Genomic DNA, 27138 nt, shown 5'->3' with positions numbered 1-27138 from the left:
AAGATTTCAGGTTTTTTGCCCGTTCTTTGCATTCTACACACTGTAAAACACAGTGTTCATGCGCTCTGCGCGCGAACTTGGCCTGGGCATGTCATTGTAAATGCGCTCAGCACACGAGTTTGCTCCAGCAGCATCAAGCGGCGACGAACGAGGTTGTGATGGCACCGAAGTCGACGTTGTTGAGCATGGCCCAGCCGTACTGACCACAGAAGAAACAGCCGGCGGCGCCACCAAAGTTGCGATTTTCACTGACGCTATGTTCTTGTTCCAAGCGCAGTCTCTTTTTGCTACACGCTTTCTGTGTGCTTACTTTCAAAAGGGCATCGCGGGCCATCGAAGCATGTGAAACAAACCAAATTCTGCAACGCGGGTAGAGCGACCAAGAACTAACGCGGGTGAACTCATGGCAATGAGAAAAAGCTCGCAAACACAAAGAGAAACCCGTGTCTAGGATGGCGGAGCGAACAGTAGCAGATGCTTCAAACTACGAGGCCTGACTGCACCGGGGAGGCCAGGAGAGGAGGCGCACGTCATGGCCAATCGGAGGGCTGCACTTCGCGTGGTGACGTCGCGTGCGCTTTGCCCAATCAGCATCCTCCCGACTTCTCAAAAGGCATCGACTGCAGCGGCTCCACAAGGCGTAGGTTGGCTTGAAGCACACCAAATTCAAACGCTGGGAAGCAGCTTTGTAACAAGGCCAAGATGGCACTGATTGGTTGTCGTTCGTTGTGCAGAGCTACAGCAGCTTGAAGTCGGGTCAAATTTCCGAATGTAGGCATTGATTTTCGTCTACCTATGGTTCTAAATTATTGTTTTTTAGCACTTGTTGACGGAATTCAGTTATAATATTGCTACGGCACAATATGTGCGATCACGAAAGGCCAGCAGTGTGAAGACGACGACGACGAGTAGAAGCTAGCGCGGGCTGTTGCCTCTTGGCCAAGCGCAGTGTATTTTCCTTGTAAATATATTTGTACATAGCTTTTCGTCTGCGTCTTCCTACGTAACATATCTGGTGGAGGTGGACATTCCCTGTACCTCGTCACGGAGCTTCGCAGTGGACGGTACGTCGAGCCTTCCTTCATGGCTCCCGGCCATGAAAGTTATTGCTGACATTGTGCGTTCCTGCTCCATTCAACACATCTGACTACTTCATACCATCCTCAAACCAATGGCCTGACAGAGCGGTTAAACCGTACTCTTACCGATATGCTGGCCAAGTACGTTTCCAAGGACCACCACGACTGGGACATTGCCCTTCCTTACGTAACATTTGCGTACAATTCTTCCCGGCACGACACCGCCGGATTTTCTCCCTTTTATCTACTGTACGGTCGCGAGCCTACCTTGCTTCTAGACACGGCACTTCCTCCTGCTGCGATCTCAACAAGCGAGTATGCGCGCGACGCCATCGCCCTCGCCGACCATGCACGCCAGCTTGCCCGTGCTCGACTTACGTCCTCACAGATCACTCAGCAGTGTCAGTACAACGCCCGCCATCGTGACGTACAGTTTTCACCTGGTGCGCTCGTGCTCCTGTGGTCGCCCTCTCGTCCCGTCGGACTTTCAGAGAAGCTTCTTTCGCGTTACACAGGGCACAGGGCCTTTCGCGTTTGCTAGAGCATACTTTGGACTATAATGACTTCGAAATCGGGATTTCCTAAAATTGACATTTTCAAAAACTTTTTTCTATTTTTAGACTCTCATCCCCCCTTATTGAGGTTAGAGATAATTATCTTACATTAAGAAGGATGAATGAGCACGATCAGAAGATGGATGAATGAGCACCATCAGCAGAAGAGTACAGTAAATGATCCGTTTATGCCAAGTTTTGTAGTGAAATTAAACCAATTTATTACAGTTCTGCAGTGAGGTAGCTGAATCATATACCTATGATTAACATTTTTGCCTGTTCTTTTCCAGAATTGGAAGCACAGGTCTCTCATGACTAGACAAAAATAAAAATAAAACTTTTGCAGGAATAGAATGGTGGCACCACCTTTTGTTATTAACAGTGGCACACAATGCACATTTTTTAAATTGTCCTAATGGACGGCACCACCGTTTCATTGCAGTGAAATTTGTTTTTGTGCCTTTTTATGCACATTATTTATTGTGGACAGAACAGGCAGGGTTAAACTGCATAAACTGCAAAGCATCAGCTTTCTACAAATTTTGAGCTCAAACAAGTGGTTGGCTTAACCAGAACAGTTTTGATGACCTGGTACGCTTGTTTACACAGCATTCAGTATGTCTGCTTTATGTAGTGTACTCCTCGTCAGTGATATTAATGAAGAAGGTGATATGCATGAGGCTTTCTGTCTGTCCTGCCCTGTTCCTATCTGAACAAGTTTCGTCCTGTGGTTTTCCATGTGTCCCAAGTGTTAATGCAGTCAAACCCTGCTGTAACGAGCTTAGATGTAATGAATTATTGGATATAAGGAAGTAAATCTAAAATTTCTTTGGCTATACTTTATTTAAGAAAGTATTTTGCAACCATAATAAAACTTAGTGTAATGTTCAAGACAATATTGGTTACAATGAAGTAAATACTTTGTTCGCAGCTCTAATGTGTGTTCTGGTAGTAAAAATCTCAAATATTCCGCAAGAGCAGCTTGAAACTGCACATTTTAGATGTCTGTGATCGTTATGGCTAGTGGCTTGGCCTGGTTGGCTCGTGTCCGACAAGCCAACATGCCAATCCCTCATGATCATCGCACCAATCGCACAGTTGTGTATTAACAGTGGTTGCGAAGTGCGTGTTTGTAACTCAATAGTTTATCATAGTTTAGGTGCCACACATCAGCACAACCAGCCTTTGACAGGCATCAAAACTGACAGAGATGCTTTATTGCCCTATTTGGAGCATCATGCTGGTATTTCTTTTCTCATAGACCCAATCAAGAACTTCTTTCCTGCTGATATCGGAGTGTATAGTTATAACGAATATTATATATAATGGAGGCATTTTCATGTCAAATGAAACTTCATTATAACAAGGTTCAAATGTAAAACTTCAGATGCATTTAATGTGTATCAATTTAATTGTTATGAAGTACATTAATAGGCACTGTTTCCCTAACCTTGCTTCACGTTAACATTTGTGCATCCCAGGCTTTTGTCTGGAGCTGCCAAAATAGAGCCTGTTTTGGGGCAACTGCTGTAGTAACAGCAGTGCTCACGCGGCTGTCATAAATTGTCATATAACATGTTAATTTGTGACTGGCTCTTCACTATGGCAGGTGTTATAAGTGGATCGCAATCCTTTTTCTTTGCTCGATGCTTGATATAACCTTGATTTAACGGACCTCAATTTAATGAAATGCACAATGTAACAAATTGTTTCCATGTCCCGATCTTAGTTTAATTGAAAACCATGTACACTGAAACCTCGTTAAAATGTAGTTGGCCGGAGCTCGAAAAAAGTACGTACCAAACGGTAGTACTGCTTAACCGAAATAATATGAGATCGCCCACTTACCTGTCAGAAACGTAACTCAGAGAGAGTGTGATGAAAGGGGAAAAAAACATGCAGTATTTATTCACTTCACATGACAAAAGTGTTATTTTCATTTGATGCCGCGGCAGCCTAGCAGCGACGACAGCAGCCTCAAACTTACTGTAGCTGCGAGCCAAATTTTCAGGCAGACCCCTCTTCTCAGCAAACACTCGCATGGAAGATTCCTCGTTGGCGTTGCATGTTCACTATGCACGCAGGCAGTCACGCTGCAGAAGTCGTGCGGCGCCTTCATTACATGGTGCTGTTCTCGTTGCGACGATTTCATTCATGAGGCTGACGTAGCGTGCAGCTTCCGCTACTGTCAGGCCTGAATTGCCCGTGCTGTTGCTTTCCCTGTCATCCTCATCACTATCGCTAGTCGACACTTCAGCAACAACAGAGGCAACGATGGCGAAAAGACGAACCTCGTAGCCGACATCTCTTCGCGATCACAGAAGCGCTGCTGAGCAACTTCTTCGCATTCCAAATGCCACACACCATAGTCAACAGTAGATCCCTGTCGCGTGCCAGCGCCGACTTCTTCGTGTCACATTCGATAGCACGAATGATGTCCAATTTTTCTTCTATGCTAAGCAGCCAGTGTCTTTCTTATCTGAGCTTCAGCACGACACCACTAGGCTCTCTGGCATGGTGCCAAAATGATGATGTGGCTTCACGCGCAAACACACAGGGCGCTTGGAGGCCGTTCTGATCTCTGAGCCTTGTTGTTCTGCCGGGCGGCCCAATGGAGACGACGCACCACCGTGTTTGCGCAACGAAAAGCGGATACAAAACACATTATGTCCAATGGCTGCTGAGTTGGGGATTTGACTTTACTACTTTTAAAACTAAACTATTGTTATATGGGTACGGTTTAACAAGTTTTTACTGTATTTCTTTCTTTTCTTTCTTTTTCTCCAATTTAAAGGAGTAATTTCATTGCACGGTTTCAATTTAACAAAGCTTTTGGCCATCTCAGGCATGTACTTGAAGCCTGTGTGTCTGGTATATCTATCAAAAAACTATAAAAATGTCAGCCGAGTAAGAAGTTATTTGAAAGTGTCATTCCACATGAGAAGTTCAAGCGGCAAGAACGCTACATGTGCGTCGGGATGCAGTATGCAGGCAACGGCACTGCACCATTTGTCACGTAACAACTTGTGGAGGCTGCGGGGTGCATGACATCTTGCAGCACTTCGGGAAACATAATATGAAAAACACGAATATAACGATGTAAATTTAATTTGCTCCTCATCAATATCATCATATAAGGAATTTATGTTTACAATGAATATTCAAGACAACAAATTTATTTTCATATCAGATAGAACTTTGTTTCAACAACAGTAGTGTTATGTAAAATGTGAGTGCGTCATGATGTGCTTAAACTGTAACAGAAAGCAAGGGGACTCAGCTGTGTCATGTGTAAGAAAACGCTTTTGCACAGTCTACCACCAATGCTCTGTCCTGGAACACATTCGTTGCAGGTGCAGCTCTGTGTACCGCGTAGCCTCAGCCTGCAGACTCAGGCAGCCCTTGCCGAGGCCCTTCTCTCTCACGTGGGTGTCGGTGCCCTGAGCGTCACTCACCAGGCCATTTGTGCTCTGTATGCCTACAACACCACATCAGGCGTAGTCGTCGACCTGGGAGCGCGCATCGACATCCTGCCAATAGCTGATGGTTGGTATATTTTCCTCATCTCTCTCTCTCTTCCTCCTTGTTCATGAATGGTCAAGTTGTATTTCTTTGCATTGCTTGTTTCCTACTCATCTTTATCTTGAGTTCCCTAATGAGTGCAAATGTATGGGTTATGTTACCTTGTCAGTAGTATCCGTTATAAGGTAGGGGTTCGAAAATACTCGTATATCACCAAATCAAACGGGGAACATTAAAATGATTAGATTCTCGAATCGAATATCTACTGTTCGATTTCTCGAATATTTAATATATTACGGGTAGAGACCTGTGCAGTGTCCCGTGCACAGAAGAGCGCCTCACACTCGCCGCCGCCCAAGCGAGTGTTTCACTTCATTTCGGTACAAAAGGATCACCGAGCATGGCACAGACAGGCTGCCCCAGGTGGCGCAGTAGCAAACTTTGCACACATGCAGTGTGATGCTGGGCCCGCCTCTGTCGATAAGTTTAGCTGGGTCGCCAGGACCGAATGAAATACTAATGAGACATCGACAAAGGGAGAGGCAACAAAAGCAACACTTATTTCATAAAGTGCTAAAGCACGTACAAAAATTGGACTGATTAGCCCAGATAGGTAAACAGATCGTATTGGATACGCGGCAACAAACTTCACATTGCTTCAACAACCATCGATCTAAGCTGTACACATTATCTCGGCAACGATCGGCAATGAGTCACCTTTACTAACATTGACAAGCATTCTGCAATGGCTTACAGCCCATTGCCACATCGGTAAGCGGTGCATTTACGTCACGGCCACATCACCTAGACCATTAGGCCTAGTTGGCGTTGCAGTTTGGTGTCGAATTGATGCAGATCTATTCACAGCAGCCACACAACACTCGGTAAGCCAACAAACCGCCTATATCGGGCTTTCTGGCCACTTGTGGAATAAAGTCCTAACTAATAATATGGGATTCATGGTTTTTGAAGTACGCCGCACACAAGGAATGGCTGATGCAGACAGTGCTAGGTTGCAACTAAAAGATTTCTTGGGGCTACATGTGACATAAATACCAGTGCAGTTGAACTTTCGAAGGAAACATGATAAACTCAAACAAGAAATGATGTACTGAAAAGCAACCTTAGAGTCTTATCGTTTACAGAGAATGTTCTACATGAGGAAAGGAAAGCCACTTTCCACTGCATCTAAGAAGAAAACTTAAGCGCCTTAAGAAAAAGGACGAGCTACAAACACTATTATAGCCGCTCGAACAACGTTTAATGAGGCGTTGAAACGTTCCAAATGGCATATTTTCAACATACCCTACCAAATTTTTTAAAATAACAACCTCAAAAGTTCTGGAACTTCTTGAATCAACGAGATACAACTCAATGGTGTTCGAATTGTTGACAAGGAGGCCATCGCGGAACGTTTTAACATTTTCACAGCATGTTTTCTGACCCTTCTGAAACAGTCAGTCACACCCCTGTATCGTGCTCTGATCTCAACGATATTGTCACGTGGTGGTGACGTTGAAGAACACAGTAGCAATACTGTGAATGACAAAACTAACATTTATTGGGCGAACCTGTGCCCACAAAACAGGCTACACTTATAGCACAACGATAGCGGCGAACACGGTCGGAGATCGTTGAAAGTCTGATCAACGGGTCAAGCGCGTCGGCTTTTATACATCAATCGTCGAATATTCCAGACTAACCGTTAAGACCCGCGTACTTCACACAAAGTTCTACACCATTCGCGTCAGGCGATGAAATCAGATAGCATAAGGTTCGGCGACAACAGAAAGCGGATAGAAGCATCGATAACTTTCCAGAAACTTCGGATACATGCAGGCACGTCCCGTGCTGTGCGATAACATTAGTTAGGTGGCGAAACTTGGTCGCCCGATAAAGATAAGTACACGTGTCAATATTCTATCACTACAAGGTGTTGTGGCTTCGCTTCTTAACATGAAGACTAAAGTGCCACCTGGCCCTGATGGTCTTCCAAATAGTCTGTTGGTCTCCCATTTCCGCTACGCGGAAATGCTTGCCCCATTTCCTGCATGCATTTCTTTTGCATTCATATCATCTGTGGATCTACTGGCTGACTGGCAAACAGCACATGTGATGCCCATACACAAGAAAGGTGACACATCGCTGATTTCAAATTATCGTCCTATATCTCTGACTTCTTCGAGCTGTAAGATGCTTGAACATATTGTTGCTAATTACATAATCAAGCCTTCAACAAATAATAACATTCTCTCCTCTTTTCGACATGGTTTTAGGAAGGGCTTTTCTGACATTATAGTTCGGCGGAAACCCACAAGGTGGAGAGAAGTAATTAATAAAGGGAAAACAAGACATCCACCTAAATGTAGCTCAGTGCTACAAAGAAACCCAAACAGGTTCCTCAAAAAGAAAGCTTCGCAGTTGAAGAAAAATTCATCCTGGACGGAACATTAGCCACTTAGACGGAACACCAGCCTCATGATTGGTTGGTTTTGTATTCATGCAATGCTCTTGAAACATGAAACTTTCCGGACACATCTAATCTTGTGTGTTGCTTACAAATACAGTAAAACCTCATTAAACCGTACCCGCTTAAACAGCAGTTTCGGTTTAAAAGTAGTAAAGTCAATTCCCCGACTCAGCGGCCATTGAACATTATGTATTTTGTATCCGCATAAACCGTACCAGCTTAGTGCGTACACATCGGTTAAAACGTAGCGTTTCCACTTTTCGTCGCGCAAACACGCCGGTGCGTCGTCTCTATCGGACTGCCCAGCAGAACAACAAGCCTCAGAGATTGGTACAACGGCCTCCAAGCACCCTGTGCGTTTGCACGTGAAGCCGCATCAACGTCAACATCATTTCGACGCCGCATGGACGCCGCGCCAGAGAGCGTTGTGGCGTCGTGCAAGCGAGGACCCACGTCATGCCGAAGCTAGGATAAAACAGACGCCGGGTGCTCAGCATAGAAGAAAAATTAGACATCGTCCGTGCTACCGAACGTGACACGAAGAAGTCGGCGCTGGCCCACGACATGGATCTGCTGTTGACTACAGTGTGTGGCATTTGGAATGCGAAGTTGCTCGGCAGCGCTGCTGCGACCACGGAGATGTCGGCTACGAGGTTCGACTTTTCACCATCGTTGCCGCTGTTGTTGCCGAAGTGTCAACTAGCAACAGTGATGAGGACGACACGAAAAGTGACAGCACGGGCTATTCAGGCCGGACAGTGGCAGAAGCTACGCGTTACGTCAGCCTCCTGAATGCGATCGTCGCAAGGAGAACAGGGGCGCGATAACGTAACTATTCCAAACGAAAAGTTTTCCGAACTCCGGCACCCGGCAACGAAAAAGGCACCCCGGGACTTATGCAGCACTACTGCGCGCGTGCACGGAGAATACATAACGCCAACGAGGAATCTGCCGTGCTAGTGTTTGCCGAGAGGAGGGGGGCTGGCTGAGAAGCTGGCACGCAGCTTCAGTAAGTTTGAGGCCGCTGTCGTCGTGCTAGGCCACCGCGACATCAAACGAAAATAACACTTACTTCCCGCGAAGTGAATAAATACTGCATGTTTTTTCCCCTTTCATCGCACTCTCTCTGAGTTCCGTTTTCGACAGGTAAGTGGGCGATCTCATGCTATTTCGCTTAAACAGTACTAGCGTTTAGTACGTACTTTTTCCGAGCTCCGGCCTACTACGGTTTAACGAGGTTTCACTGTATGCTATTAAGTTTTTTCTAAAGTAAATAAAAGAACTAGTTACAATTTTTCTTGCGTTAAAGATTTGGCATGCGACTTGCAAGATATGCACTGCAACAGGATAGCTAAAGGTAAGCAGGTATGTTCTTGGATGTTCAAATACTGCAAGTTAGCTCTTGGATGTATGTATCTGTACTTTAGCCAAAGTTATGAAATTCTAAAGTTGCATGCAGCTTTACAAATGTGAATTCTTGTTTGTGATTTCTACAGGGTTTCAAAATATTTCAGTGTCCTAAGACACTACATCATAGCTTTGTGCACTCTCTGACTCGCCTGCATTCAGGGAAAAAAAAGTATAACGACAATTGAATGAGTAGAAGGGACACAGTTCGGATCCTAAAGTTTGAAACTTAAAAATGCTGTACTTGAGAACAAAGAAACTAAGAAAATATAAATTTCAAGCTTCAGAAATAGGAAATAATAATTACAATATAAATAAAAACGCGAAATTATTCCGCTGATGTTGACATTAGGCGCACGTATAGGATGCTAACAGAATCTGGAATGCACCAGCATGAACCCGCGTATGCCTGAGAGGCACTTGAATATAGGCATCGACACATCGTCTGCGGTCTCCAAACCAAACCCACATGCGGGGATAGAGTGCAAGGATCAGCTTCACTGGCTGTGTTATTGCCGATGCGGTACGAGATTGCACAACACAGTGACTTATCTCCGGCGTGATTCTTGTCAGCTCGTTTGAACCTTGGAATAACCGCCTCCTCTTTCTTGTCATAGGAAGCAGTAACGGCTAGCGCTTCGCTTTTCGCGGACGCGTGTTCAGTTTCAAATGTTCTTTTTTTTTATCTGAGGGTCAATTTGTCGCTTACGTTCGTAATACAATGAACAAAGAAACAGCGTATCACTGGTTTTCAAAACGACCCACTGCCAGGCGGAACTTTGAGCTTTCGAACGATACCAAGATGGTGGCGCTCGGCAGCGGGAAACATGAGAAATAGCTCCGTGAACTCCGGTGTTTCGGCACGACCTTGTGATCGTTTCTCGCCGTCCGCGCTGACAAAATAATTTTTTTAAGACACTTATGGTGCGTTTCAAATCAAATCAATTTCAGACGGTGTAGATTAGGCATTAGAGATGCCCAAACAAGTTCTGAAAAATATATATATATTTTTTTTTTGCGCTTTTCGGTTTTTAATACCCACGTCCCCCCTTAAACAGCACTGACTCAATTGATATGATTTATTTTGCTATCAGTTAATTTCGCAACAGAGATGTCAGCGTTTTTCTTTGTTTTCTTCTGAATGCATGTATGTATATTTTTGTAATTTTAGCACTCCTGCTTGGGCCCGCTAGGACCTGCAGTATCTCGTAAATAAATAAAAATGAGTAAATAAATAAAAGACAAATGAAGAATAAAGAATGCCTGTCAAGAAGGCCCCAGTCTGTAAGCATCCCAATAAACTGCGATGATATTTAAACAATGCAGCACTTGAAAGCATAAGACGTATAAAAACGAGGGTCAATACAACACCAAAAAAGAGCATGAGCACATTCACCCAGCGGGGAAATCTGTTTCTTTTTGCAAGTAACATACAAATTTCCACGTGAGTGATCACTGACCAGAAGTAAAGAAATGCTTCCTAATTTGTTGAACACTCGATAAAAAAAATTTCACTCTTAGTGAAATGTACTCTGCTGTGTGTAATGTTTACGTGCTGAAGTTATTAATTACGCAGCTTCCTAATGCTTCTTCTTTACTCAACTGAAGCTCATTTTATTATAGTTTATGTGCAGTGAATAAATATTGAGAACATTTATTCATTTTATTCAAATTCATTCATTGTGCTTAAACTATATCTTGTACTTATTCCTTCCCACACTGTCATGGCAATATTCTTGAATTATACAGCAAAGGTGTTAAGTTCACCGACTGCTTTCGTGCCTCGGCGGGACCATTATATCGATGTTATTGCTGTGCAACATGCGTCTGAGTCCCGAATTCGCTTTGAAACGCAGTTTTTTCAATGACTTGAGACATTGTTAACTGAACAAGAAGCACACAGGACATAATGCTTCTTGTTCTTGTCCCACGTCCTTTTAGCATTAGTTAACAATGTCTTTAGGCTCAAATGAAACATCAACTGGCCCAACTATCTTCTCTATGATGAATGGTTATAAAATAATTGTTACCTTATATATATCTGATTTGAATAGAAAACAACTTTATGCATGTGTGTTTCTTTTTTTTTTTTCAAATACCGGTAATCCGCAATACTTCTTTCTCATCTCACATTATACTGGCTCCACATTGGAGGTCAGCCATTGTTGCATTAGTCGCCCGTGCAAAAATTTGTAGCAGTCAAGCAGTAGTCATAGTGCTTCCGATTTCCAGTCACCATTTTGCCTTTGTATGCGTTTGTTGAGGTGAGATGTGATTGCTGTTCACATGTACAGTGCTCACGGAATGAAACGCGACAGCGAGTATTTGGTAGAACCCAGCATATGTGCAGAGAACTCGAGAGTACCATGTCATGTCGCTGTGAATCTGGTCACTAAAGGTGACTCTGACTCCGTTCTAAGTGTACACACCAAAGTTACGTCGATGTGACACGAACTGCAGCCAGTACAAACGAAAGTCTGGGCATTAGTTAGCCCTAAATTGACGCGTTTCATTCCGTGAACACTGTACATCTACAGTACGCCACACCGCAGAGGCAATGGTGGCAGCATGTTTCAAGATGCTTACAATGTCACATAAAAGTTTTTGAGAGGCCAACAGCAGTGGCCCAACGATGCTGCCATCTGAAGTGACTGACAGTGTGTTGGAGGACGAGGCCTTTGATGGATTCGAGTTAAGTGAAATAAATGTTGATTTTGTGAACCTAAGAGAAGCATTGATTGTTTTATTCTGATAGCATTTGCATCTCCTTTAAGATTTTGTTTACAGAAGTTAAATGCCCTGAAATGGTTGAGTACAGCATTTCAGTATGAGTGTACTGGCATGCATTATTGTGTCTTATGCACAGTGCATATTATACACTTTTTTTTAAACTCTTAAACTTTTATCCCAGCATCGTAGAATTTAGTATGTTCGTAATTTTGGAAAATATCTGACCGAAGCTAGTTCGATGTTCTTTAACCCCCAAGCCCAACCTGTACTCGTCCTACCAATATGTGCCAATATCTCCAAGGGCAAGTCCGACTCGTTCGCACTGCAGTTTCCAATGCCTTAATCACTATGAGCGCCTGTCCATCGTACATGTTCTTGTTTTAGTCCGCGTCTTTGTAGTGCTGTTTTTCTTCAAGTATGTTAAACCAACTCGCCCACATCAAGGCTTCTGCTGCTTCAGATTTCTTCTACACTGGCCTCCTTCCTGTCTTCACAAGATAGTGCCTGTCCGTCACACAAGTCATACCTTTATTTATTTCAACATCAGGGATGTTAGAGGTGCACCCAAAAAGCCTATGACTGGCTTGACAGAGGGGGGCACCCCCGTACATAAAAACCGGCAGCAACAGAACACGGACAGAACAATAATTTAAAAAAAAGACTGCAGTGCATAGGTAAACATCACATTCAGTAACAATTAGTGAACATCCTCTTGCAATAACATATAAATGAAGGCGGCAGAATTAACACGAAAAGCTCAGGAACACTAAAGAATGCGAAACGAAGAATAACAATAAGAAAAGAAAAAGGGAGAAAGGAGGCGCAAACTTGCAGAAAAAACAAAAAGCAAAAAGAAAATTGTATCATTAGGTCCTCGGTGCTCATTGCGCCGATTAAGAAGAGTTGGAATTATATGTCGGAGCATTTGACGACCATAATTAGTACGAAAGGATAGCACATACCAGACGTCGTCGTTACGTGTTGGGTAGTAATTAGCTTTGGGCCGTAAGTTAGCTGTGTCCTCAAAGAATGCGGCATGGTTTTTCCGTTTTCTTTCATATCGTTTACTTAGCTATAAATTATATAGGTCATTAATTGGTGTTACTTTTAATGATTCGAAAAGAGGTTGAGTGTGAGCACTAAACGGGGCATTCGCAATGATACGAATGACCTTTCTCTGTATTTTCTGCAACCTATATGTATTTTACCATGTTGTACCCCACACCAGATGACAATATGAAAGGTTAGATAAAGATAGTGCATTATAAACTAAAAGTCTAACACTCAGAGGTAGTAGAGGGTGGACTCTGTATAACATGCCTGTGCATTTTGCAAGTTTTTTAACCAGGTTGTCGATGTGCATGTGTTTGCTCATCCCACTGCCTACTACTAGGCACTCGTGCATACTTTTTCTACATTTGTTTTGCTGTCATGGGTTGACAGAATGTTATCAAAAAGTTTTATGCATTGGCCAAAAAAAGTCTTTCCTGACCGAGGTTTGTTATTCGATGTTTTTATTAAGTGAAAGAAATAAAACAATTTTTTTTTTTGAGCACATCATGTGCAAACTTCTGGAAAGTAAAAATAAAAATAAGAAATTCTTTGCAGTTCTTTTGCAGTTCTCCATGAAACCTTTTGGGAGTTAAAAGGGTTAAGTGTCTGTGATGTACATCGCCTGTGCAGTGGCTTCACCTGCGATGCTTTGCAGGATATATTGTGGAAGGCGGTGTGTCCCGGTTGCCTCACGGAGCCCAGCAGCTGACGCAGCAGTTGCGGCAAGCCCTCGCCCAGAAGCAGCTCAGGTTATTACTGATATTCATAATTTATCTGTACTACTCTCTTGTGCAAGTCTTTCAGTACTATTGTATCTTGGCAATGTTTTGCATCATCATCAGCCTATTTATGTCCACTGCAGGATGAGGCCTATGATGGCTTCGAGTGAACTGCCACAGACTTGTCACATGTTTCTTAAGGGCACTGCTCAGGCTGCAGAGGGCTGGCGAACTGGGCAAATTGGAACTCGTACTCATTCAGAAACTCTGAACTACACTCTCCATTGTTTTAAAAAGTTTGTTCGCAACATTGTATTTTTTTTTAAATGGTGCGGTTATACGAGCTCAAAACACAGTCTGATTATGACACACGCCGTAGCAGGGAATTTCCAGAATAACTTGAACCACCTGGTGTCTAAGGTGCACTTAAATCTAAGTACACGGGTGTTTTCACCCTAATCAAAGTGCGGCCGCAGTGGCCGAGATTCGATCCTGTGACCTTGTGCTTAGCAGCCGAATGCCATAGCCAACATTGCATTTAAGAGCCTTATGTTCTAATACTGTTTGTACATCGTTTTTTTCTTTCTTGCTAAATAAACGGAAAATCAGACATCCAGCCATTTGTAGCAATTGCTACAAAAGAAACCCATACGGGTTCCTCGAAAGAAAAGCCTCAGAGTTGAAGAAAAATTTGTCCTGGTCCGGGACTCAAACCCGGAACCACCGCCTTTCTGGGGCAGCCGCTCTACCATCTGAGCTAACCAGGCGGCTAGCAGATGGCAGGGCAAAGTCGAATTTGTTGACAACACGAAGCATTATATTCTCGTTCACAATGGCGGCCCAGATTTCCCTCGGCTGCTTGACGCCTTCTTTTACGCTACCTTTCCTGCATCACGCTCCATATCAAGGCAAGTGTTCGATGCAGGAATAATTTTCTTCAACTTTGAGGCTTTTCTTTCGAGGAACCCATATGGGTTTCCTTTGTAGCAATTGATGAGTAACGGTGATCACATCGAATACGCCAGTTCAGTGTTCACACACACAGATTTGTGCAGCTCAGAGCTTTCTACCCAGATGTAAGCACACAGACCAACATGCATGCATGCTCACAGTTGCCGGCTTGCCGACCACAGATATGAATTCTGTTTCAACAGCCGTCAATCTAACCCGTACACATGATTTCGCGACCGATCACCAACGAGCCACCAGTAGGAACATATTTGCAAAGAGCTTTCCTCAAGAATTGGCAGCCTGTTATCACATCGACCAGCGGCGAATTTTCCTCGCAGCCAAACCATTGGCCACACTGTCTACCCTGTTCGGCCTAATTGGAGCTGCGTCATTGGGTGTCACCGACTAAAGTTACGGTTACCAAATTAACACAGATCTATTCACAGCGGTAGGGTGACCCTCAGAAAGCCGACAAACCACTTCCCCAACAAAAGTGTGTGCACGTGATGACTGTTGCATGTTCGCGGCTGCTATATCCTTGTGAAATACCGTACGGTGACCCCTCGTTCCAAACACTGTTTGTAGGCACACAACAGTGTCTTTTCGTAGCTTAGAGCAACCTGTCGCAAGAATAGCAGCTTTGGATTTACATGGTGGGCCCGAAAATATCATGCGACAGTGAGTCGACCCCCGGCTGCAGGTGCATTTACACGAACGGCAGATGGACATGGACAGAAAAATATGGGGGAGGGTAGGGGATCTCGTGTAAACCCGCTGGGGGCCTCTGGACTTGAAAACTCTCTGCCGTCGGCACCAACCCCACCCGACACGTGCAGCACGAATGACCACACGAGGGGTGTGATGCGCATTCCTTGCTTTTTCTCAGTCGTGTAGATTGACCTTAACGAGCTGGCGATAACCCGCAAAAACCACCTGCCATAAAGATGGAAAGGGCTCTCATATTTTCTGGAAGAAAACTTGATAACAGAACTTTTGAAGTAATACAAGATTGCCATTAAGCACAGTATGACCCACTGTTAAACTGAAACCCTGCTGATATTTAGGACAACTTCGTCGTTTATTCAGCTTCAGAGGGAAAAAGCATTTGATTCTATTTGGCAGTAGCAGTAAATTTCACTTGGAAGAAAAAAAATATTGCGCTACAGGCACTGTATCAATAAAAAAATTTTTGCAGACCTTTTTATATGAACTTAGTTGTTATCAGTGCTGGCGTACTAACTTGGTGTTCCCATTAGTAAGAGCAGAGCATACTGTTCATCTCGATTAATAAGTACCTAAGTTACTGATAGCTAGCAAGGTTATTGTTAAGTAATGTGATTAGCCTCCTTAGCATGAGCAGCACTGTGTTCTATGCACAAAATTTGGAAACATAAACGTTCGCGTTAAATTTTCTGATATCCAATTTGATATTTGGCATTACTTTCTTGATTCGATTCAATATTGAATTGAAGATCTACTATTTGGTATTCGACAACCCTCGTAAATAGAGTTAAAGCTCAACATAACGAACTTCAGTATAATGAAATTCTCTGCGTAACGAACTATTTAACTTTTTATAAGTTCTTGTCCATAGAGCAACTTGTATTTTGCACCTCAATATAGAGAAGTATGTTTATGCATTATTTCAATATAATGAAACAGCACTGCTGCCATAAAGGAATACCGAGACAACAAATGGAAGCTTCTTGGGATGCAGATGGTGAAATGGTTGAAAAACATGTAGCTGCTTGCGAATGCACCTCTCAAATCGCTCGCCACGTAACCTAGAGCAGCCGCCAAAGCGGAGCAGCTTCAAGTCCAAGGGCGATAAGATGCTATCACGCCTGCATGCACGCTGTATGTTTTAAGTGCAAGTGAAAGCGTATGAGGGCTAGTCGAGAAGGATGGTAGCCTGGTAAGCGCCACGTTCCCTTGCGAGCAAGGGGAAAGGTGTCAGGGGAGCGAGTTCACGCTCAAGCAATCAAGCGCACATATTTGCAGGAGCAGGTGCAAGTTGGCGTTTGTCTCCTTTCCTAGCTGGGCGGTGTGCATGGCTTTCAGTGTGGCTGAGCGCATACACAGCCTGCATGCCCAGTTTTTGAGATGATCTGCCACGTGTGCCACGACTGGATGAGCTGACGTGACAAGACATCGTCCGCTGCATTCCCACGTGCTCAGTGCTAGAGGTTGCATAATTTCGAGTTTCAGAGACGCTTTGAAGCAAGAGGCAAACAAAGCATTCACTTCCCGCTGCCAGCACTTTTCATGAGAGCGTCGTCTCGCTGCGTGCGATGCTGCCAGCCGTGGGGGCAGAGTGAACATGAAAGTGTGGCTGGTTTCGCTACATGCCACCGATGTGACGATATTGTCGACATGTCACAAAACCATGCGTTTCGTCGCCGACTCACAAATTCAACAAAATGAGTTTTTTCTCATTCAAGTTTGCCTTTTCGAATTGCCCAATAGCTCAGAAAATTTTGCAGTCTCTTCCGTGTAAGAGAAATCCATCGGTGACTGTACTTACTTACATAAAAGTTCAAATTTCTATATAATGAAACTGCGATATAACAAAGCAAATTGCAGATTTTACCAAGGTCGTTATACTGAGCAATAGTAAATAAAGTACATGTGTGTCCCACAGAAGGCATGTGCTGAGGGAAAACAAACAAAAATGCATGCTGCTTCCTTACCCTCAGCCTCTTCCCCTTGTCATGTTCGTGAGTGCTTTTACGATTATTAAAGTTCGCAGGTTGGAGTGTATGCCTACAAGTGTTTACAAAGGCTTAATGTGCACAATATTGGGCCAGCTGTTGCGTCACTGCTTCGCATCATTGAAGGAAATGGTTCTGCTGCTTTGTATCGATAGCAATTTATAATTGCACGGTCACACTGGGTGTTCTTCGCGCAGCCTGTTTGGAGAGTTGGAGTTGTACCTGGTGCGCTGGGTGCAGCAACAGGTGTGCTATGTGGCACCCAACTACCGAGCCGAGCTCAATGCCTGCCACTGTGATCCTGCTGCCTATGAGTGCTGCCTGCCCCTGGGACACTTCTTCCAGCCACCCGCGCCTCACATGTGAGTATCGCTCCCTGCACATGTCTTGGCTGTATCTTTTTTTTTGGTACGAGAACGTCAAATGGCCCACTGAGCGAAAAATATGGCGGTGTCAGTAGCAGCCGTGAAACGGCACACAACTTCCCACTGGCTGCGATGTCACGTCATGAGCATGGGAGACATGGTCTTGATGCTGGCTCGCACTTGATTGCTCAGGCGTCGACAGAGCAGAGCTGACAAAATGGGACACCTGCTGCTGCGGTATTTTGTGAGGAGAGAGGGCAAAGCCGCGATGCAACATCACCCTCGCTCTTCCTCTCGGAAGCCTGTGTTATGTGCGCTTGACCGCACAAGCTCTTGTTTCCGTTCTAACTGCGCCTTGGTAAGGCCAAATCAAAACGTGCCAAGCATCTCAGCGCACTCGCTTGCCCACGAAGAGTTCATAACTCGAAGGACCGCTCAGCAGCATTCAATTGGACATCAATGCTTTCACATTCACAACTGATAAGTAGTGCTTAGGTGCCCTCAGATTTTTTTTTTTTTACAGCAGCAATAATTAAGAGATGATAGTGGGTTTGCTCTGCCTATCCTTCCATCCATTCTGTTATGTCATCACCTTCATTATGCTGTGACTGTGTCATTCCGCAGTTGTCATGATGCTGCCATTGCCACTATTTTCGCCATGTATTCATCATCATCAATGGCTTGTCATCACCTCTTCCTCTGTCACATTTTCAATGTTGCATGCAGCTGAGGGCATTTATAGGAACTGAGAAGGTCATACAGTGCATAGAACAGGCAATTGATGATCTGTTAAGAAAAATCTAAGGAAAAATAAGTGCAGTAAAGGCAGGAAGAGGGTTTGGTGGATGGGGGTGAGCTCGGGAATTTTTACACGCAATGTTCTACTGATACAGTGGAAGCCACTTATAGTGATACCAGTTTTAACAATATATTGGTTATAACAATGACACGCTACTGCACCATCAACTTTTGTATGTTTTCCATGGTGAAATAGCCCGCTTACTACAGGGCCCCGATGCCGCATTATCGGTTATAATGATGAAGTCTGGCTGCTGGGTGTCCGAGCCGAAAGTAGTGAAATGTGAGATCCTTGAAAAGAAAAAAAGAAAACAAGAAATTTGAGCCGTTGCATGATGGGCCTCTGCTCCAACAGCCACCGCATGCTCATTTTTCAGCCATCTCTGCGCGGCTCTCTCCCGTCGCCCTTCCACCCCTCCGAACATGAATGAGCTACGCCCATACCTCTACGCCGCTCCACCCTCCGAAACACCAATAGACCGTGTCAACTGCGCCACTCGCAGATTGCTCGTATGTTGCTCGCTGGTTCCTCATTCAGCGCAGTTCTGCAAAGAGCTTAATCACTCGCGTTCACCTTTTTTGGTTGCGTCGAATTCTTCCTTGCCATGCGGTTTCTCAGCCTCGCGTGACTCGCCGCCGAAACGGAACATGGCTCATTCGCCCACTGATCATCGGCAATACACGACGTTGCCGGTGAAGAGAAAGCACACGGCTATAGATTTGGAAACGTAAGTGCTTCTAACCAATGAGACGACCGTCACGAAGTGCTTGCATCAGATTGTGACGGTGACAATGGCAGCGATTACACTGTAGGGTAGGCTGCCTCGCAGGAGGCCCGGCAGATGATTCAGTCCCTTCAGAGCTTCGTTTTAACGAGGAAGCTTTTACTGCACTAGGTGGAGCACTTGGATGCATTGGATAAGGATGTCTGCAAGCTTCATGTAAAGCATGCATGGCTGACGGACATAGTCTTTTCTCGTGCAAGTCAGTGAGAAGTACATGGCGAGATGCTTGTGGTAATCGCTCCTCAGCGTTTTTTCTGGATTTTTCAAGCTGACAGACTGCTGCGTCAGCTTTCTCGCAACTTTTAAAAGGCCCCTGTTGGGGCCACCAAAGCGATGCCTGGGTGAGGCTCGCATATCGCTTGCCACCCGTGACAATCCTTTGCAGTTGTTATAGCAGTGCCATTGTTTAACGCCGACAGCCGCAGCTTGTTTCACGCGATCGGAGCGCCCAGGAAGCAGTTCTTGAAAGCCACACGTCGACACTCGTGGGCAGCGCGTGAAGGTGGGGAGAGGGTAGAGGGGCACGAAATGGATAATTCACCACCAAGGAGGCTTGGGAAAACAGACCACACGTGCGAAGGGTTCGGAGCTTGTCGTTATTTTGCATCGTGGCAGTGGTTTTACGCTGTCCGTTCGCTGTAACTGATCGGCAGGCCTCAAAGACGTGCGTTATACGTGCGATTTTGTGCCATTTAAATAATGTATATTTTGACAGCTGTACAGCTCTCGTTTGTTTTAAACGAAAGTTTGTCTTTCTGTCTTTTATCTGTCAGTTATATGTGGGCTTGACTGTATGACATGCATTCGAATCAAATTTGAATTGCATGCCACGGTGATGCAATTCCACGGTGTGCACGGTAGGCAGAGCATTGTGGACACGTCCCACGCCGCCATGGCCTTTGCAGTACGTGGCATTGAAAATTGAGCATGAGCACTGCGAAGAGGATCAAAGGCAATCTGATTGCCAATAACTCTGCTTCTGGCGGCCTTTCTTTTCCTTCTTTTTTTTTGCTTCAACAAACTTCTGAAATAGATATAACTTCAAATGTGTTTCTCGTCTTCAACAAGAAGTGTTTCAGGGCTGCTTTAAAGCACAGTGGTTTGTGAGTGGGGTCATTGTTGTTGCGTCCCCTGCAGTATGTTTTGTATGCATGCTCACAGGGAGGCACGGCTGGACCTGGGTCGATTCCAGTGTCCAGAGGGACTGTTCCGGCCCGAGCTGTGGGGTCTTGACTGCCCAGGTCTTGGCAAGCTGCTGCAGCGTGCCCTGCAGGAGTGTTCGTTGGACGTGCGCCGACAAATGGCACGCTCGGTGTTCCTGTCGGGAGGCCTATCCCTGTTGCCGGGATTACCTCAGCGACTGCAGACCGAGCTGGACGCCCTCACTCCCGAGTCGCTGCAGCCCAAGGTCGGTGCACTCATCGCAGTGCTTCTGGCATGTTGAAGTAGGCTTGTTTGCTATTCATGACTGATTGTTTAACTGCGCAAATGAAACACAGACAAGGAATGACCAATAGTGGTACAAGGGAAGCGTGAGCCAACCCTTTAACGTGGGAATTTGTCTTTGTCAGGGAGCCAGCATTTCGACAGAGCAAATTGTCTTTGTCAAGCTTCCGACAAAGACAAGTCCAGCAAGGTGACTTGTGTTTGTCAGACATCTGGTGAAGACATGCAAGTTCCCTTTCGAAATGTTGGTTTCCTGATAAAGACAAGTGAAATGAGGATGCCATACTTATCTACTAGAGGACATTGTAACAATGTTACTGAAGCCAGTGTTCATCATTCCTGTTCATTTAAGGGGGGAGGAGGTCTTTAGAAACTTTTTTTTTTACTAAGTTTAATGAAAATTGTCATCCAGACAGAGTTTTTCATGCCGATTTCAAAAATATAATAACTTTTTAAATTCACTGAGTGGTTCCAGATGTAATTAAAATTAATCACCTATTGTTTATCGAAACACTTGTAAGAATAGTATCAGCCAGAATGTTTATAAAGACATATGGCTGGATACTGCAAAGTATAAGCAACACAACTGTAGGACTACTGTCTGCAGTTTCAAAAAGACAGGAAATGATTTCATCTTTGCACTGTGCGTCTACTGCACGTGGCCTCCGAGGTGTCAGCGGCACAGCCTAGTCTACTGCAGCTGCCACAGGGTGCCCCGGTGAGCCTTTTCACTGCCACGACACTAAACTTTTGGCCAGGGCTTTGCCCTCTTGGCTTCTGTCTTCACTGTGTAACTTCCAGCGTGCTTGTAGAGAAGAAAAGAGAGGGACAGCCGGGCATCGGTGCTATAACTCCACTTACAGTTGAAGGATTAAAAAAAAAGTTTGTGGCGTGAGATTCATGGGACGACGTACTTTAATAGTGAGGCCATTCTATGATTTGTTAGAAATGCGTTTCAGGGCCCCTTTAAAGTGAGTTCAGTATTGGCGACACATTTCCTCAACTAGACGCGGTAATAATGGCAAGCTTGTAAACACAAGCGCGGGAGCAAACAGAGGATTGATACGTTCAAATTTCAAGATTGCATGTGATTGGTGAACAAGATAAAACAAGAAGCGCTAACAGGCGGCAGTTTCACTGGCTATATTTGGCTATTCTTGATGTCGAAACTTGCGCCGCGCATAATTTTGGTGCCTCAAAAATAAGAGTTCTGCAATTCTCGCACCTTGCAGTAGGTGGCGCTGCCAACCTTCTTGAAATCATTCATGTGGCTTATACATCGGTAATTTTTAAACATATATATATTTTTTATTTTCTTTACAAAGTTAAGGGTGCAGCTACTACATGAATGCAGCCACTACACGCATAATATGGTAAACTGTTTCAGCGAACATTCAGGTGTATTGAAGACAGTGCCATAGAGACAGTCCTTTTTCAGGCACTGAATTGTTGGTGGCTGTTTACATCAGTGTGTGATGATCAGTGGTAACCGAATTATCTATTTTCCGGTATATAATTCTAGATTAGAAGTCATGCTGGTGGGTAAAAGTTGAAAGGACGGTGCTGTACAAAGGACTATCCCATGTTCTTTCTTATCATTGTTCATGTTGCACTATATTTCCAAAATGAAAAATGTCCTTATTTCATTAATTGCTTCAGAGCACACATTGCCATTGTGAACTTTAAAAATAATTGTCATTCAAGGCTTGTCAAAATATTGCCACTAGCACCAATTTCAATATATTTTCCTAAAATATATCTCTTACAAAACATCCTGGTGTATGCTCCCTGCTATTTCACCCAGCAGTTCACAAGGAAGGCTTTCGGGCAAAATGATGCGTGGTATGCTGCTGCATCTTTCCACAAGTTTGGAGAAATATCTTTTTAAAGCTAGTGCCGCTCTCAAAGCTTCTATTGTCTTCATGCCTTGAGCACAGATTGATTTATTTCTGCTGTTGCTGCGTGTTTATGAAGATACTAAACCTTGATTAAGTAATTGAATATTGCACATTTGTCTATAGTCGCTGCACTTAACATTGTGTTGCCAAATAAAAACAACCTCTACTGCACTGTCTTCAATAAAAAAAAATTTCTCACTAAGCATTTATTTTATTGCTTAAATTATGTTGCTGTGATGTGGTCATGCACTCACAACATAAAGACTAATCATCAATCAGTCTATCAATCAGTACTTATTATGAATACAACAGCACTGATACAAAGGGGAATAGTATGCAGAAGGCAGAACTGTTGGAAAACTTTGACAAATGGTTTCTTAATTCCTCACTAACCATGGTAATGGACTTGCAGGTCCATGCTTCTCCCTACCGTGTCCACATGGCCTTCCTCGGCGCAAGCACCATGGCATCGACTTCAGCCTTCGAGGAAGTGTGCGTAACGCCGCGTGAGTGGAAGCAGAAAGGTCCATCATGCCTCAGTAGGTGGCATCTGTGACAGTCCCTCACCTGAGCAGAAGTGGAGTGCTTTTTGTGTTTATAAGAACTTTGCCATGCAACATTCGGGGGAAAAAAGGACATGCAACTGACCTCTACCCTGCCCCGTGCTGACTCATCCCAGAATGACAGTCACGCAACAAGTACAGTTGTGGAGTCAAGCCACCCAAGAAGTATGTTGCACACATTGTCATATGATGAAGCAGACAGTCCCATGGCAGACGGCTTGCAGAGAGCAGACGACCTACACTCCCAATGTGACGAGAATCGTAGAGCAAGTACATCGACGGAGTCAAATCTCAAGCAGATGATCCACACCTTTTGTTCATTTCATACAACGTCGTGAATCGTCGCCTCATCGAGACAACCCCTGGGCAGACACTCCACAGAGTCGGGCAGATATTATACATCGGAAGCTACATGCTCTCCGCCAACCAGTTCTGCAGTGTGCTGTGGAAGCAAGCAGCCTCGGCACATGGTAGACCTGGTACTGTGGCACCATACAGTTGCTTCAAGAAAGAAAAAACTATGCGCCATACCGGCACCAAGACCAATGTGGGCATCTGCTCTATCAATGCATTCTACTCATTTTTTGAAAATGTTCTCACAGTGGCAAACACTCACGTGAGCAGCCCAAGGCACAGTAGCTCGAGGGTCCAACAGCTTTTGCATTGCGAGTTGCTCCTAGGTGCATCCTGTCCTTTTGGAGTTTGTAGGTGGCCCTGATGAAACGACATGCATTCCAGAGCAGTATGTGCATTTGACAGAAAGCCACCCAAGCGTCCTGCTGCAGGTGCACATGGCTTTGCCCAATGCTGGTTCTACCTGCCGGTGATGTTGTGAGAAAAGTGTTCTGCGTGTTTTTATCGCTGGTGATCGACGAGCAAAAGGCCCGCCTGGCACAGGGCGTTTTAGCCACAACTCATGCGAATAAGGGACTTTGATAAATTTTTCAAGCAGTTAGAAATGAAACAACAGCTGCTGGCATGCATTCACAGACCATACCTCCTTACTTAGAAAAGTTGTATTTTCTGTTTCCACGTTATGTGCGCCTAAGCTGCAGATGCCGTTTGTCATCGTTTGACTGTGTGGTGCACAGTTGGTTTAAATATCTTGTTCCACCCTCGTGAAGAAGTAATGTGACTAGGCAGCCAATATTGAAACTGTAGTTGTGCAGAAGAGAAGGACCCTGTGCCTCTTTGTGGACGTCTTGCCAGCATTTTACATATATGACAAGGTAAAGTCCTCACAACATGTCTCTCTACGTGTTTGTGTTCCTCCTAGTATGTAAATACTGATGCCAATTCTTTCTCGTCCTAAAGCAAGTTCGAAAGTTGCTTTTACATGTGACGTCCAGAATTATTTTAGATACTATGCACGTAGTCACTGCAGTGCTGCTAGCTTGGGTTTTCATGAAAAATATGTATTGAAATGATTGCAGCATATAAGATCGAAAATTATCATATAAGAACTGTTTGTCTGCTATTTATTGTGCTCGATGGAAATTTCCGTCCACTCTGGAATCTTTCTTGTTGGGTGATTCCAAGGTGATGCTTGTATTTTTCTGCCATCGTGCTGAAGCAGTCCCGAAGTCAGGGGAAAATTTTTCAAAAAACAATGTCGGTGATTTGTCTGCCAGATTCCTCCTGTGTTCACTGTGCATTTACTTTTATAGGGTTGTTTTCTTTTTCTTTTTTTTTTTCACTATTCTTAAGCAAGCTGTCAATTTTATGCCACTTTGTACAGATGCCACTGAAGAGGCGTTTTCCCAATGTCCACTTTCTCGGAGTGTGGTTTCACCTAATTTATAATTCCTTTTCCTTGTTCTGTGTTGACTCCAGGAGTCCCTTTGAAATAGAGAATCATTAACATTGGCTCGTGTTATGAGCAATTTTTTTGTGTGTGATGTGCTTGTACAATACAAGTGCTTGGATTCCATTGTGCACGTTGTAATCGGCTATTCAACTGTTTCTTAATGCCTGTTCTGCGTTGTAGTGAAGTACACAAGAGCCTTAATTCAGGCCATTTGTGTGAAAGAGAGCAAAACAACCAGAGCTCTCAAATTTGTGGCACCAGTTTCACCAGATAGTACCAGTGTGAATTATTTTCTTGCTGGTCTTGCAGTGCAACTTGTTTTGACTGGGAAAGTGTTACGATTGCTGAAAAAGGTTTGAGCTTGGCCTTTTCAAGAGAACAAGTTTTTATTCAAGGGCACATGCCCCCCTGGACATGTCTGGTATTGTGCCTGCAACCTGTCTGCAGGTGCTGCCACCTGGAGTGCAGTTGAATCTTGTGCCTTTAGAGCAGTGGTGTTCCATGCTGTGACGAATTTTTTTCGTGTATACAGAAAGATTTATTTTGCTCGCTTTTCCCCTTCAGAGTTGTGAGATGTTATTCTAAATTGTGGGCATAATTTGTATGGCTTACTGTCTGCATCACATTCTTTCTTGATATGTGCAGTCTTTGCCAAAGGTTTCTAAATCAACTAATGAGAGACAGGAACTGCCACAAGAGGGACACTTAGCAGTGCTCCTTTAGCAAATATTGTGCTCAGTAACTTTATGTGCAATTTTTTTGTGTGTGATGTACTTGTACAGTACAAGTGCTTGGATTCCGTTGTGCACGTTGTAATCGGCTATTCAACTGTTTCTTAATGCCTGTTCTGCGTTGTAGTGAAGTACACAAGAGCCCTAATTCGGGCCATTTGTAACTTATGTCATAAAGTCAGGACCACTGTACCTTTCGATCTCCAAGGCTTTGAAGAAATGTTCGTAGCAGCATCTGAATGTTCGAAGGATACTGTATTTAAACATAGCCCTTGTTGTGCCTATCAACATTTCAGTGCCGTTATGTTGCACTGTTAATTATGGCAGTGTGTAAAAAATATTCTGCATTTGGCATCGGTAGCATTCGAGTATAATACAAATTGCATTTTAAATTTGAAGTTACTGCACTCAAATTTGGAAATGTGCAATGCGCATAAGTCTCTGATGCAATGGTCAACTAATTAGCTGTGTGCCTATGGTGTCCCTAAGATTGGTAGAACAGTTCTTGAAAAAATAAAGCGCTTCGCATGAAAGCTTGCCTAGGTGTTGCATGAAAAGCACAACACTGGGACCGCCAGCATACCTACAGTTTGTCAAGAGGAGTGGACAGTTCTCATAACCTGCCACAGGCACGCCTGGCTCCTGTGAACCATATTGTTTTCTTTACTTTCTATCAGAATGGAGAAAACTTATTGTGAAATTTTAATGCTCTCGCTTAGAGTGGTTGATTCCCTCCACAGTTCTCACGTCTCCCCATAGTCGTTTAATGGTCCTCAGATGTTGTCATATAATTTTTCGAAGAAGGAAAAAAAAAAACGATGTGGAAATATGAGCTTAGTCATTCGACGTTTTGTACATGCTGGAACTGTGAAAAAACAACAACAAGGAACACGCATAAGCAGGACGAGCGCCGACTTCAACTGATGGTTTATTGTGACAGAGCACAGTTGGTGCCAAAAACGAGAGGGAAAGGGGTGAGGCAAGTGAGAGGAGAAAATTATGTCTAAAGAAATGAGTCGTGCATTTTTTTATACAGCTGCCAAGTCTCAATTACAATACCCTTATTTTTTGTTCACTATGCTACTGAAGAAGTGCTCACACATTTATTTATCTTATTATTGATTCCAAAGGCAGCGAAGATTTCCTTTTGCTTAGTCAATAAAAGAACACTGATTAGATTGTCATGTTATTTAGCGAGAACCGTTACTGGCTTTTGTGGTAACTTATTTATCCTAAGGGAAAGCATGTATGGGTCATTTGTTGCGCCAGTTCTAAACAAAATTTTTTTAGCCCAGTGTGGTGAGGGTACAATAACGTGCCTTCAAGGAACAAAAGTATCCAGGGTCTTGTTCATAGATAAATATCATGTGGTAGCGAAACCGATCGAGCCTTAGCAAAGGGACAGCTTTGTTGGCTTTATGCTGGACATTTTGCATGCTTGTTCAAAAGGCCATCACTTCACCCATGAATTGCCAGAGGTTGACGCCCTGCAGTAGCTTCTTAATGTGTCTTACCATTTTAATGGAGCCATGCTGCAAATATGGGCCAT

The 27138-nt window shown here is 44.1% G+C and overlaps 1 protein-coding gene across 7 annotated transcripts in view; it reads left to right on the top strand.

Annotated features, from left to right (window-relative positions):
* Window positions 1-26122, top strand: part of LOC135899451 (uncharacterized) — a 361492-nt gene extending 335370 nt beyond the window's left edge. For all 7 annotated transcript variants that reach the window (XM_065428703.2, XM_065428705.1, XM_065428704.2 and 4 more), the window contains 5 exons: window positions 4987-5179; window positions 13471-13564; window positions 17394-17558; window positions 20306-20552; window positions 22901-26122. In XM_065428703.2, the coding sequence (XP_065284775.1) occupies window positions 4987-5179; window positions 13471-13564; window positions 17394-17558; window positions 20306-20552; window positions 22901-23044 (843 nt within the window). In that variant the 3' untranslated portion in view covers window positions 23045-26122. The remainder of the gene's footprint in view (window positions 1-4986; window positions 5180-13470; window positions 13565-17393; window positions 17559-20305; window positions 20553-22900) is intronic.
* Window positions 26123-27138: the final 1016 nt, after the last annotated feature.

Source organism: Dermacentor albipictus, chromosome 6 (assembly GCF_038994185.2).
Source record: "Dermacentor albipictus isolate Rhodes 1998 colony chromosome 6, USDA_Dalb.pri_finalv2, whole genome shotgun sequence".
NCBI classification, from domain to species: Eukaryota; Metazoa; Arthropoda; class Arachnida; order Ixodida; family Ixodidae; genus Dermacentor; species Dermacentor albipictus.
This window is presented reverse-complemented; position numbering and strand designations above follow the sequence as displayed.